At 40.0% G+C, this 12,212-nt stretch overlaps 1 protein-coding gene across 1 annotated transcript; it reads left to right on the top strand.

The window, feature by feature from the left end:
• Positions 1 to 3,214: 3,214 nt before the first annotated feature.
• On the top strand, positions 3,215 to 10,417 carry LOC311058080 (isoaspartyl peptidase/L-asparaginase; the record flags this gene model as incomplete). The annotated part of the gene is made up of 7 exons (XM_084075387.1): positions 3,215 to 3,326; positions 4,704 to 4,898; positions 7,201 to 7,343; positions 8,247 to 8,410; positions 8,765 to 8,883; positions 9,342 to 9,452; positions 10,224 to 10,417. The coding sequence occupies exons 2-7, from the start codon at positions 4,712 to 4,714 to the stop codon at positions 10,415 to 10,417; spliced, it is 918 nt and encodes a 305-aa protein (XP_083931513.1). The 5' UTR covers positions 3,215 to 3,326; positions 4,704 to 4,711.
• Positions 10,418 to 12,212: the final 1,795 nt, after the last annotated feature.

Below are 12,212 nucleotides of genomic sequence, written 5' to 3'. Positions count from 1 at the left end.
TAAACAAGACACAGGTGAACAACATTTGCAAATGACAGGGTGAGACAAGACAGAGCAGCAAACACTCAGACATCACTACAAAACAAAAGGTACACAAGTGTAAATTAAAACCTGAACTAAGAAGATATATTTCTAAAATATGTAAAGAACACAACTGTATTGTAAAACACCAAGTAAACAAATAGTGTACTTTTACTCCACGACAATGATACCAATACTTTTGTACTTTTACTCAAGCAAGTTTTTAAGTTTTGATTTTTACTTGTAAGAAGTTGTAACATTGTATTTCTACATTGCAGTATTGGTATACTTTTACTTGAGTAAAAAATGTGAATTACTTTTTCCACCACTGCTGTTCATTTAATGATTCATTAGTTGTTGCACTGTTGTTCATTAATTGAATCATTTTTCAGGGGACCCACTGGAACTTTCTCAAGGACCCCTGGGCCCGGACCACCCAATGAGAACCACTAATGAAAAAATGCTGGTGACGAAAAATGACGAAAAATGCTGGTGACGAAAAATTCTGGTGACGAAAAATAACAAAAAATGCTGGTGACGAAAAAATGCTGGTGACGAAAAATGACGAAAAATGCTGGTGACGAAAAAATGCTGGTGACGAAAAATGACGAAAAATGCTGGTGACGAAAAAATGCTGGTGACGAAAAATGACGAACAATGCTGGTGACGAAAAAATGCTGGTGACGAAAAATGCTGGTGACGAAAAATGACGAAAAATGCTGGTGACGAAAAAATGCTGGTGACGAAAAATGACGAAAAATGCTGGTGACGAAAAATGACGAAAAATGCTGGTGACGAAAAAATGCTGGTGACGATCGGTGCAATTATAGGTAAAAACAGTAATCGGCATGTTATAGCGCCACCATGAGGCTGATTTGAACATGTTCAAGTGGCATGTCTTCCTTGGCATAGTGGGAATGTGTGTGCAAAATAAATTTCACGGAAATTGCAAGCTGTGTTCATGATTTGAGGCATTTCGTTCAAAACGGAGCACTCGTGCAAACTTTGGAAGCCTTTTTTAGCCAATCAGGATGGAATATGAAAAAAAGACCTGTTTCGTGTAATGATTATATAGATACTGTGTACCGATTCGCGTGACATTTGGGCAAAATCTGTAGGAGTACTGTCAAAAAAATTGTTTTGCAAAAAGCTGGTGGCGCTATAACAGGCTCATGTAAAAAAATTGGGGCAAAGGTTCTGAATTGGCATCCAGGGAGTGTGTGTGCACAGTTTCGCTGCGATCAAGCCAACAGTGCCGGAGATTACCTGTTCACGCACGCACGCACGCACGCACGCACGCACGCACGCACGCACGCACGCACGCACACACACACACACACACACACACACACACACACACACACACACACACACACACACACACACACACACACACACACACACACACACACACACACACACACACACACGCGCGGACGGACAGGGTGCAAAACATATTCTCTCGACAATGATAGGCAGTGAACAACACGCAGAGGAACCATGACAGCATTTCATTACTGGTAGAAATGTAATAATCCACACTATTGCTCCAGAAACAGTCAGTGCCTTTCCCTTCTGCTGGTTTTAAGTCAATAACATCCAGTGCATTTTCTCACTGAAATTCATTTTGCTCAGGATGGAAACCTAGAGTCTCTGTTCCATGTCTCGTGATTTAGCACTATAATACAATTGAATTGAATGTTCAGCATTCGTTTCCTGCATGTAGGTTTAATAATGATCTCTGATGAGAAATGGAAATGTGCATAGTTGACTGCAATGTGCAGTGTCTTAATATCTCCCCTTAGGCCTATCTTTAGGATTAAGGACCTTCTACATGTCAGGTATAAACGTTTATTCTCATGCAGAATGGTTATCAATATGTGAAGAATGTATGAATTTTACAACTGTATGGTCAGTTTTATTGCCTCATTTGCCTGATTACTCAGTTTCACAGTTGTCCGAGACCAACACGTCCCTGGCCTTTGTAACTATTGATAAGAGGTCACTTAAATAAGCAGATAAGAGGGTTTCATTGCATTTCATGTTCAATCACATAATGCAGTTGTTCAACTTCTCAAACATGATCATGTCAAGGACCCCCAAACTGACATGTTTTTGGCTGTGGACCCCCATTTGAAATTATTTGGAGCCAGGGCCCAAACAGAAGAAGAATGTTGCTTCTTGGATTAGATTTAGTACAGAATTCTATTACTGTCTCAAAGATTGGAGAGAGTAAAACCTATGATCTGAATTATCATGTTTATACATTCTCTCCGGTGAAATAATAGTGACTGTTCATTTAATGATTCATTGGTTGTTGCCAGTGGCGGAAAGTAACTAAGTATGTACAAGTACTGTACAGTTCACTACATCTCAGAGACAAATAGTGTGCTTTTACTCCACGACAATGATACCAATACTTTTGTACTTTTTTTACTCAAGCAAGTTTTTAAGTTTTTATTTTTACTTGTAAGAAGTTGTAACAGAGTATTTCTACATTGCAGTATTTGTATACACGTATACTTTTACTTGAGTAAAAAATGTGAATACTTTTTCCACCACTGCTGTTCATTTGATGATTCATTAGTTGTTGCACTGTTGTTCATTAATTGAATCATTTTTCTGGGGACCCACTGGAACTTTCTCAAGGACCCCTGGTGGGCCCCGGACCACCCAACGAGAACCGCTGACGTAATGAACTGCTTAGTGAACCATGTGCAGCTGTAGCCCCTCCCATTTCAACTCATGAATGGACGCCGGAGTCGGTAGCAGTGTTGCCATGTCCGCTTATTATAAGCGACTTTGTTTTTCTGTAAAGTTGCTTGTTGTAAATATTGGTGGTGGATTGCGGTTAGTTGTTTATTTGGGCTTGTTTCTAAAGTATAGGTGTTTATTTGGGCTTTAAACCAGTGGCTCCTCAAACATTTTCATGTCAATGACCCCCAAATGAATATGGGACCGTACCTATGTACCCCAGGTTCTATGTTCCCCAGGTTCTATGTTCCCCGCAAAAAAGGTTCTATTATTTGCTAGAGATTTGTGCACAAGATTTGTGTTGTACTTAAAATCTTTAAAAAATATTCCTATTAAATTTTAAGATCTGCTATTTTCAAATAGCCAATGTCAATGCACTGCTTAAAGGGCGAGGCGCGTTTCTTTTGGGCTTGTTTCTCTCTCAATACCTGGCAACACTGGTCGGTAGTGTTACTTATTTACTGTTTATGGCCTAGTAGTCTAGTCTGTAAAGTATACATTTTTCCCAACACTGGCAGGTCACTGAATTAATTCACATAAGAAGTGAACAGGTAAGAAACGAGCCATTTTGTGTGTTGTTGTATGTACCACCGTAGCCCTGAAACATGACTGTCATATCATGACAGTCATGACGTAGCTGTAGAATACAACTCTCGTAGACGTATTTATGATTCTGACGTTTTCAATCTACGAGAGCTGTAGGGTTCACCCCCAATGGACACAGGCACTTTCTGCACTATACCCCGTAGACACTCCAAACATGTACAAATTGAAAATAAAGGTGCTTGCCCCCAATTTCCAAATGTTAACTCTCGCTACGGGGTAGTAGTTTAATGTAATAATCCATATATTTCAATAAAGAAGTGTTTTAATGCCGTCTGTGGCCGATTCTGTCGGAAGTTCCCAATGGGCGGTATTGACGTACCCATCTGGTGAAACCCGGAATTACACTCAATGTAAACAGAAAGTAAACGAGGGTGAAAAATGGCGTTCGGCCACAGACGGCATTAAAACACTTCTTTATTGAAAGATATGGATTGTTACATTAAACTACTACCCTGTAGCGAGAGTTAACGTTAGGGGCGTGTTGGGTAAGCACCTTATTTTCAATGTGTACATGTTTGGAGTGTCTACGGGGTATAGTGCTGAAAGTCCCTGTGTCCATGGGGGGTGAACCCTACAACTCTCGTAGATTGAAAACGTCAGAATCATAAATACGTCTACGAGAGTTGTATTCTACAGCTAGTCATGACGCAACTTCAACCTGGTGTTTGCACTTTCTTCCTTTTTGCCCCGTACATATACATAAACGTTCAGATTTCAACTATGAAGTGGATGTTAAAATTATGTACGGGCCCTCAGAAGTACCCGTATATCCCGTATTGTTCAATAAAAAGCCTTTTTAAAATGCTAAAGTGTAAATATTATTACTGGCACACCTGCTGGCTGTCAGGCTACCCTGCTCAAGATTTGTACTGAAATAATTACAGCGGTGGAAAGTAACTATAAGTACTTTTACTTAAGTACAATCTTGAGTTATTTGTGCTTTACTTGAGTATTTCCAATTTCCGATACTTTTACTTCTACTCCACTACATCTTAGAGGCAAATATTGTAGCCTACTTTTACTCCACTACAATGATTTGAAAACTTTAGTTACTTTTCAGATATAAATTATGATATTATGAAACATACATTAACCACTTTAGCCCTATTTTATACCTCGGCTATTTGAAAATAGCAGATCTACAAGCTCACAACGCATCGCATCACTTGAGGTGCTTGAAGGTGCTGTGTTCCAGCCAGGTTTCTTTATTATATCATGTGACCCTATAGGATCTACATAAATCAAATAAAAAGACAATACCTACGTCTGCCATGGCTCAGGGAAAGTCCCCTAACCTGTTTTGTTGTGTTTTCTGGTTGCAGGTTTAAAGATGAAAGCAGTGCTGGTTGTGCATGGTGGGGCATGGGCCATCCCAGAGGAACTGTCCAAGGCCTCTGTTGAAGGAGTGCAGAGTGCAGCGCGTCAAGGCTTCTCAGTGCTGAAGACTGGAGGCTGTGCTCTGGATGCTGTTGAGGTGGCTGTGAGGGCAATGGAGGATAACACAGCGTTTGATGCAGGTAAAAGGCTTAATATATGACATAGAATTATTACCGTTATTTAGCAGAAATGAACCACTTTAAACTTTCCATCTCTACCTTGGGCATGTCATTATAGTTTCCTTCTGGGTCTTTTTGAGCTTGTAGATGTATATTTGCACTACAATAATGTACAATCATGTATATAGGGGTATTTTCTGAAACCTATTGGTGTTCAGTAGAACCTAAATCTCATCGGTTGAGTTTGATAACAAAACAAAACTAGAGTTCTATAGAGGATATGCGTGTGACATCATCATCAAACCCGGAAGTTATGCAGGAATGCCTACTGAGTGTCAAAAAAATACTTTCTGGCCTTGACAGCCCATGCATCCAAACAGAAAAGTCATATCTTATTGCATTAAACAACATTAAACAATGTTAAACTCATTTTGCATGTTTCTTTGCCACTCGATTTGCCACTCGATGTGCCATTCACTTTAAGCATGCGCATATCCTCTATTGATAAAGCACTTTTGAAAAGCCATTGTGCTAAAGTACAGAAGCAGGAAGAGGAAGAAAAAAAACATGAACTTAATAAAATAGGTGGATGTAATAGAAAAGAAGAGCAATAATAAAAGGGGAAAATAAGTTGTTCAAAGCAATAAAAACAAAAGGTGTGTAAAGGAAGTGTGGCACCTTGCTGTGGAGAATGAGATCAAGACAGCCTTTTTGATGAGGTGTAAAGCAAAAGGTATTTCATTGCGGATGCGGGGAATGGGATCGAGGGAGTTGCTGGGGCTGCAACTCTCGTAGAATCTGAGTGGGTGTTTCTATTGCGTTGGTTCTCAAAGTGGGGTCCGGGGACCCCCAGGGGTACTTGAGGGGGTTCCAGGGGGTCCCCAGCTAAATGATGGACAGGAGCCAAATGGACCCTTATGGGTCTGTAACTCTGAGAGTGTAGGGTCCATTTGGTTCCATTTGTACACTCTCAGAGTTACATTAACATTGATTTTACAATATGAATTGGGGTCCCAGAGATAGAATTAAATGGGGGTCCGTAGCCCTAATGCATGTCAAACTGGGGGTCCTTGAAATTAAAATGGTTGAGAATCACTGCTATAGAGCCGTAAAAATCTTTTCTTATGGGGGTCCCTGGCATATCTTTTCAAATGGGGGTTCGCGGGCTAATAAGTGTCAATTTGGGGGTCCTTGACATGAAAAAGTTTGAGAACCAGTGTTTCTATTGCACTGGGTGAGAGTGACGGTAAACCTGAGGAAGGCACAGAAGGCAGGGGATGAAATATATAGACAGAAGGGAAATCCATTTGTGTGTGTGATCCAAGTACGACTTCCAATATATCCCACTGGTAGCAGTTCAATCCCCAGGGTTTACACGCACATGTTTATCCCCCTTCCAGGAGAGGCTCCGTACCAAAGACACAGGATTTTACTGTAAGCCTGATTCATACTTAGTTGCACATTGTGTCTCGCACCGAAAATAGCAGATCTACAAGCTCACGATGCATCGGAGCGCGACGGGTTATGAGCTCGTAGACCTATTTTCGGTGAGAGAGACTGGTGCGCAACAAAGTACAAATAAGGTGTTGGAGTCAATCCACTGGTCACAGTCTGTGATCTAAATCCAAGATCAAAATCCTTTCACTCTCTCTCTCTCTCTCTCTCTCAATGGCAGTCAGTTATACACTGTCAGTGTGTTGGGTTGTTGTCCTCCTCAACCTCAGCCTTGCTCACCTGTGCTCTCTACAGGCTGAGTTCAGAATTGCATACTTGTATATTATTCATACCAAATCTGGCCTAAAAGTAGGACTGGCAATGCATATTACAGTATATCGATATCTTGATATGAGACTCACTCCCTATATAAAATTATTGTCTGGGATTTTGGATACCATCATATCATGATGTTGTCTTTTCCTGGTTTTGACTTATATTTAAAGTGATGTAATTTTCTTAACTTACCTGAATCGGTTCTATTATTTGCCTTTAGTTTACACATTTAGTTATATAGACATTATTGATGATTGATTATTTATAAACTAAACTTATTGTGTAAATATTAATTGAATACATGTAATTGTGGAGGTCCTTGACAAGAAAAGGTTTGAGAACCACTGTAACATAAGTTTATCAGAAAACTGTTAGGATTTAGAAGACATTTTGTAGAATCGGAACCGCAGGCCTTAAGGGGTTAAGCAAATACGCATGAAACACTTGTCAGAGCTGTTGCTTCGGTCTGCAGAATGGAGCTCAGGGGCCAAAGCATGAAGGGTGTAACCTTGTTCTTGGACTCCAGCTGATGAATGTGACATCTCCATTGCAGGGCATGGATCAGTTCTAAACGCCGATGGGGAAGTGGAGTTGGATGCCATAATCATGGATGGGAGGACACTTGCCAGTGGAGCTGTGTCCTCAGTGAAGAACATCGCAAACCCTGTGTCACTTGCACGGGCTGTGATGGAGAAGGTGCTATTGTCCTTAATGTTTCACTTTCTCAACAAAGGGGGGGGGGGTAGGGGAGGTATATTGGCAAGTTACTGACGCACTGATTTCCTTTGGGAAATGTTTATAACATTTGTAATGTTGAGGTAAATTAAATTGTTTAATGTAAGTGCTATTTCTTGCTGGGCATTAAAACCAACTAGATCACTGAACCATGATCTAACTCTCTAAGTTGTAAAGGATGTCATCTTGCCCTGAAGATGCCATGCATCTATCTACATTCAAATAATTATCCAATGAGATTATGGGCAGATTTATGTCAAAATTGAAAGACAACTGAATCAACTTTTGCACTTTGTTGTGTGTCAGACATTTATGGAATCATAGAACGTTTTTTGTAGTTATACAGTGCACTGCACAAATGAATACATACATTCCTAGAAAATAGGGCAGTATGGCTTGCATACTTGACATCACTGCTGACTATTTCCCAAAGCATACCATTTTTTGACTTTCAAAGGGAGCTATTGCTATCCATTCACTTCAGTACAATATGAACATCAACTTGACATTTGTTTGAAATACAACACACTGGCTCTTGTCCCACCTTTCATTTTTGCTTTAAGTGACATTATCGTGTTTTAGCTTTTAACCCATTGAAACCGGGAAAGCATCTGTACCATTTTAGAGTGTGTGTGTCAAAAATAGCAGATATACAAGCATCACTTCGTGCCGCGCTATGAGCTTGTAGAATCGGCCTCGGGTCTTAATGGGTTAATGCATTTTACAACACAGATTGATTTGAAGTCTCGCCAAAATGATGATGATAATGTGTGAATATGCTGTCATGGAACGATCTGTAAAAAAAAAAGAAGGTCACTGCATGGAGAGACGATTGATTCATGATTTCCTTTTGTTTGCTACCAGACTGACCACGTCATGCTGACCGGCAGAGGAGCAAACCTCTTTGCAGAGACAGTTGGTATTCATACAGTTCCTACAGAGACCCTGGTGACGGAATATGAGAGAAAAGAGTGGGAAAAACACAAGAAGTATATGACTGGAGTGAAGGAACTTTTTAATTCTCAGCGGTATGTATCTGCATTGTTGTGTTTGATTGTCTTTTTCCTGTTATAAAGTAGGCCTACCAATATGATTTGAGACCCTCAGTTACCTCTGTGCCATTGGGTAAATACTTGACAACTTTGAGGGTTCGATAGTTCCAGGATCTAGTTGATCTATATATAGATATATTCAAAGATTTGCACACATTTTCACGATTTCACTATTCAAAAAGAGCAGATCTACAAGCTAATAGCAAGTGCCGCGCTATGAGCTTGTATATCTGCTATTTTTTAATGGCCAAAGAAATCCAAAATGACACAGATGCGTTCTCGGATTGAATGGGTTAAATTAATTGGTACATTTATTTGTTTGCATTCCAGGGGCCATGATACCGTGGGTGCAGTTGCCGTTGACTGTTCTGGTAATGTTGCTTGTGCAACATCAACCGGAGGGATAAGGAATAAAATGGTTGGCAGAGTAGGAGATTCTCCTGTCATTGGTATTACTCTTATCTGTTCTTATCTGTTTTTAATCTTTGCTTCTATAGGGGTCCCTGGAACAACATATTTGACAAATGCTAGCTTCAAAATATATATTCAAAAATTCTCAAAATGTTAAAAAATAGCAGATCTACAAGCTCATAACGCGGCAGACGGAACGTATTGTCACTCAGTGGTGATCTATTTGTGATCCACATCCAACTAGCTGTACTATATTTTGACATTTCTTATGGATGTAAAAGTCGCAGCTTTATGAGATGCTAGGAGCACAGTGATGCACTTTGCTGGAGCTGTAAATTGCTGATATGCCCAGGGAGTGAGATTGTAGACAGTGCAAAAGGCACAAAACTCTTTCCTATTTGTTGTTGTGCACCCCAGATTTTTTTTTATGAATAACCTTTGGAATAACTGTAACTGAGGTATCCCGCTGAAGTGTGGCCTTTCTTCTGCAAATAAGGTTCTGGAGGATACGCGGACAACCATAGCGGTGCAGTATCTTGTACTGGCCATGGGGAGTCCATTCTTAAAGTCACTTTGGCCAGGCTCATCCTTTTCCACGTGGAGCAAGGCTGAGTATCACACTTTTTGTTGTGCACCAGTGTCATGTGCAGAAAACAGTGGTGGAAATAGTCCACTACAAAAGTTGTAGTGGAGTAGAAGTAAACGTACTGAAAACTGGAAATACTCCAGTAACAGTAGCTCGAAATTGTACTCAAGTACAGTACTTGAGTACATGCACTTAGTTACTTTCCACCACTGACCAGTGTCATGTGCTGAAAATAGTAGATCTGCAAGCTAACATTGCATTGAGCTTCTATTTCCAGCATGTGACATCAGCACACAACTTAACCCATTAAGACCTGGAACTATGTCATTTTTAGATTATAGCTAAAAAGCATTATTTTACACTTTGGGCTATTCAAAAATAGCAGATATACAAGCTCGTAGCGCGGCACCGAGTGCCGCGCTACGAGCTTGTAGATCTGCTATTTTTGAAAAATCGTGAAAATGTGTGCAAATCTTTGAATATATGTATTTTTAAAGCGAACATTTTTAACTCAAATCGTTGCTTCTGGGGGTCCCTGGAACAAAATATTTTGATGGGGGTCCGCGGCCAAATACATATAATTTTGGGGGGGTCCTTGACATGAAAAAGATTGAGCACCACTGATATAGAAACATACGTTTTTCAGAATACTGTTGAGATTTAGGAGACATGTAGAATCGGCTTCAGGTCAATGGGTTAAGTATGAATCAGGCTTAAATAAATAAATAGTATCACATAAATAAATAAACCTTCCCTGTGTGATGTTCTTTGTTTTTCCTTCCTCCCACACAGGTAAAGAGGTGTCCCAGGCTGTGGAACTGTCACTGAGGTACATGGATGACCGGGTCCAGGGTGGAGGCGGCGCCATAGCAGTGACTCCATCAGGGGAGTGGGCGATCAACTTCACCACAGAGCGAATGGCTTGGGCCGCTGTGGAGAATGACGTGTTGTCGTACGGATTAGACCCAAATGAAAAGCTTAATTAAAGAGGAATTGCAGTGATTTCTTTGACAACATTCCCATAATGTAGTTTAAAAAAAATATATACGTTTTTACCGTGTTAAATGCAGATATATTCCTGAATTGTAGTTTAGAATGATGTCACTTAGTGAGATCCCATTGATTGATTGAATACTTTACTAGTCGGAAATGTAAACCGCACGAGTACAGTCAGACATTTAGGCTAAAAGGATAACACAAAAATGACCTGGGCACTTTTTCCCATTGTGGTCTTATGTATTAAATACATTAACATAGCATAAAACTAACACAACAATACATGTCATCAACAAATATAAAACACTATATGTACGAAGGAGAAAGGGGGGGGGGGGGGGGTGCCACCTCCTTTCTATGGAAAAATGTGTTTACCTCCCCTTTTGGTCTCCTGAAAGATGGATTTTTATAGCCTCGCGTGGCCAGACAATATCACACGACACACTGCTAATCTGCTGAGGGCTAAAGTGCAACGCAATTTTGCAAAGGCAGATTCGTCTGGAACCAGGCTAGGATTTTTAGGCTCGTTTTGAAAGAAGCCAGTTATCCAATTATTTAAAGGGATGGTGTCACGGCATTCCACATTTTGGTGGCAGAGTAGTAGAATAAGAATTGTCCTATGCTTGTTCTATGTGTAAGGTGATATTTTCTGTTTTGGAAGTGGTAATAATATAATCTAATATGTGAATGGGTGTAACATTTTTATGAAACTTTTATGAAACATTTTTTATATCACCACACATAATGATAAAAAAGGTTGCATAATATTGTATATTATTATCCTTCTGTCAAAAGTGTAAAAGAAATGAGCCATTCAATGAGCAACTGGAGCTTTGAAGTATTAGTATAAACAAACATGTTTTAACTGCTGCTTGAGACGGGAGGGGCATAGTACATCTTCTGAGTTAAATGAACATTGAGAATTGCACTGTGATGTTGGACCTTCAAATGATTTAATGGGGGGCTGAAACTCATTTTTAAAACACTTTTTATGAGACTCCACACTGGAGAAGCTACTGATCGGATTCTTCTTCTGCTGCTGCTTGATAACTAATCTATTATGTATAAAGTATGCCATGCAACGCCATTGATTGTGGTTTTACTATAATCTTGTCTTTAAAAGGATAAATATAAAAACTGAAAACGTTTGCGTGGCCTGTTTTGTTCACTGGATTTGGAGGAATTATACTGCCTCCCTGAGGCAAACCGGAGGCACTGCATTTTTGTGTTTTAGACTGAGCATTGGTTGTCAAAAGTGGGTCCTTGGGGGGGGGGGGGGGGGGGTACAATGTGTGAAGGATGGCCATCTTGTTGAAGCAATCCTGTAAATCATAAGCCTTTGTTTGATAAAAAGCAAATTTTCCTAATTTATGTAAAATACATTTGCATTGGAAACCCATGCTGGAAGAACTTCCATCTTTGCAGCACTCTATAGCCATCAGATTACACACTTTATATACGCTGGAGGCACTATGGAGCAGAGCCTAAAGTGAGACAAACAGAATGTGAAGCACAGACAGAGCAGCTGTACCTGTATTGCTCTTTAACCCAGTGGTTCTCAACCTTTTCAGGCCACGACCCCCCAAAATAATCATATTTGAACTGGGGACCCCCACCCTGACAAGCTCTTGGAATTGTAGGCATTACATTTAGTTTGACTCAGTTCCACAGATTAATATTGTGAAAATACCAGATCTACAAGCTCCCAACTCCTCTTTCTTATATTATTTGACTATTTGGCCAATGTTTGACCAGTTTTTATAGTATAGTGTGTTGATTACTTTT

The sequence above is a fragment of the Gymnoscopelus microlampas genome (assembly GCF_963454915.1).
Source record: "Gymnoscopelus microlampas genome assembly, chromosome: 13".
Classification (NCBI taxonomy): Eukaryota; Metazoa; Chordata; class Actinopteri; order Myctophiformes; family Myctophidae; genus Gymnoscopelus; species Gymnoscopelus microlampas.
The sequence above is the reverse complement of the archived record's forward strand: the minus strand, read 5'-3'. Positions and strand labels throughout refer to the sequence as shown.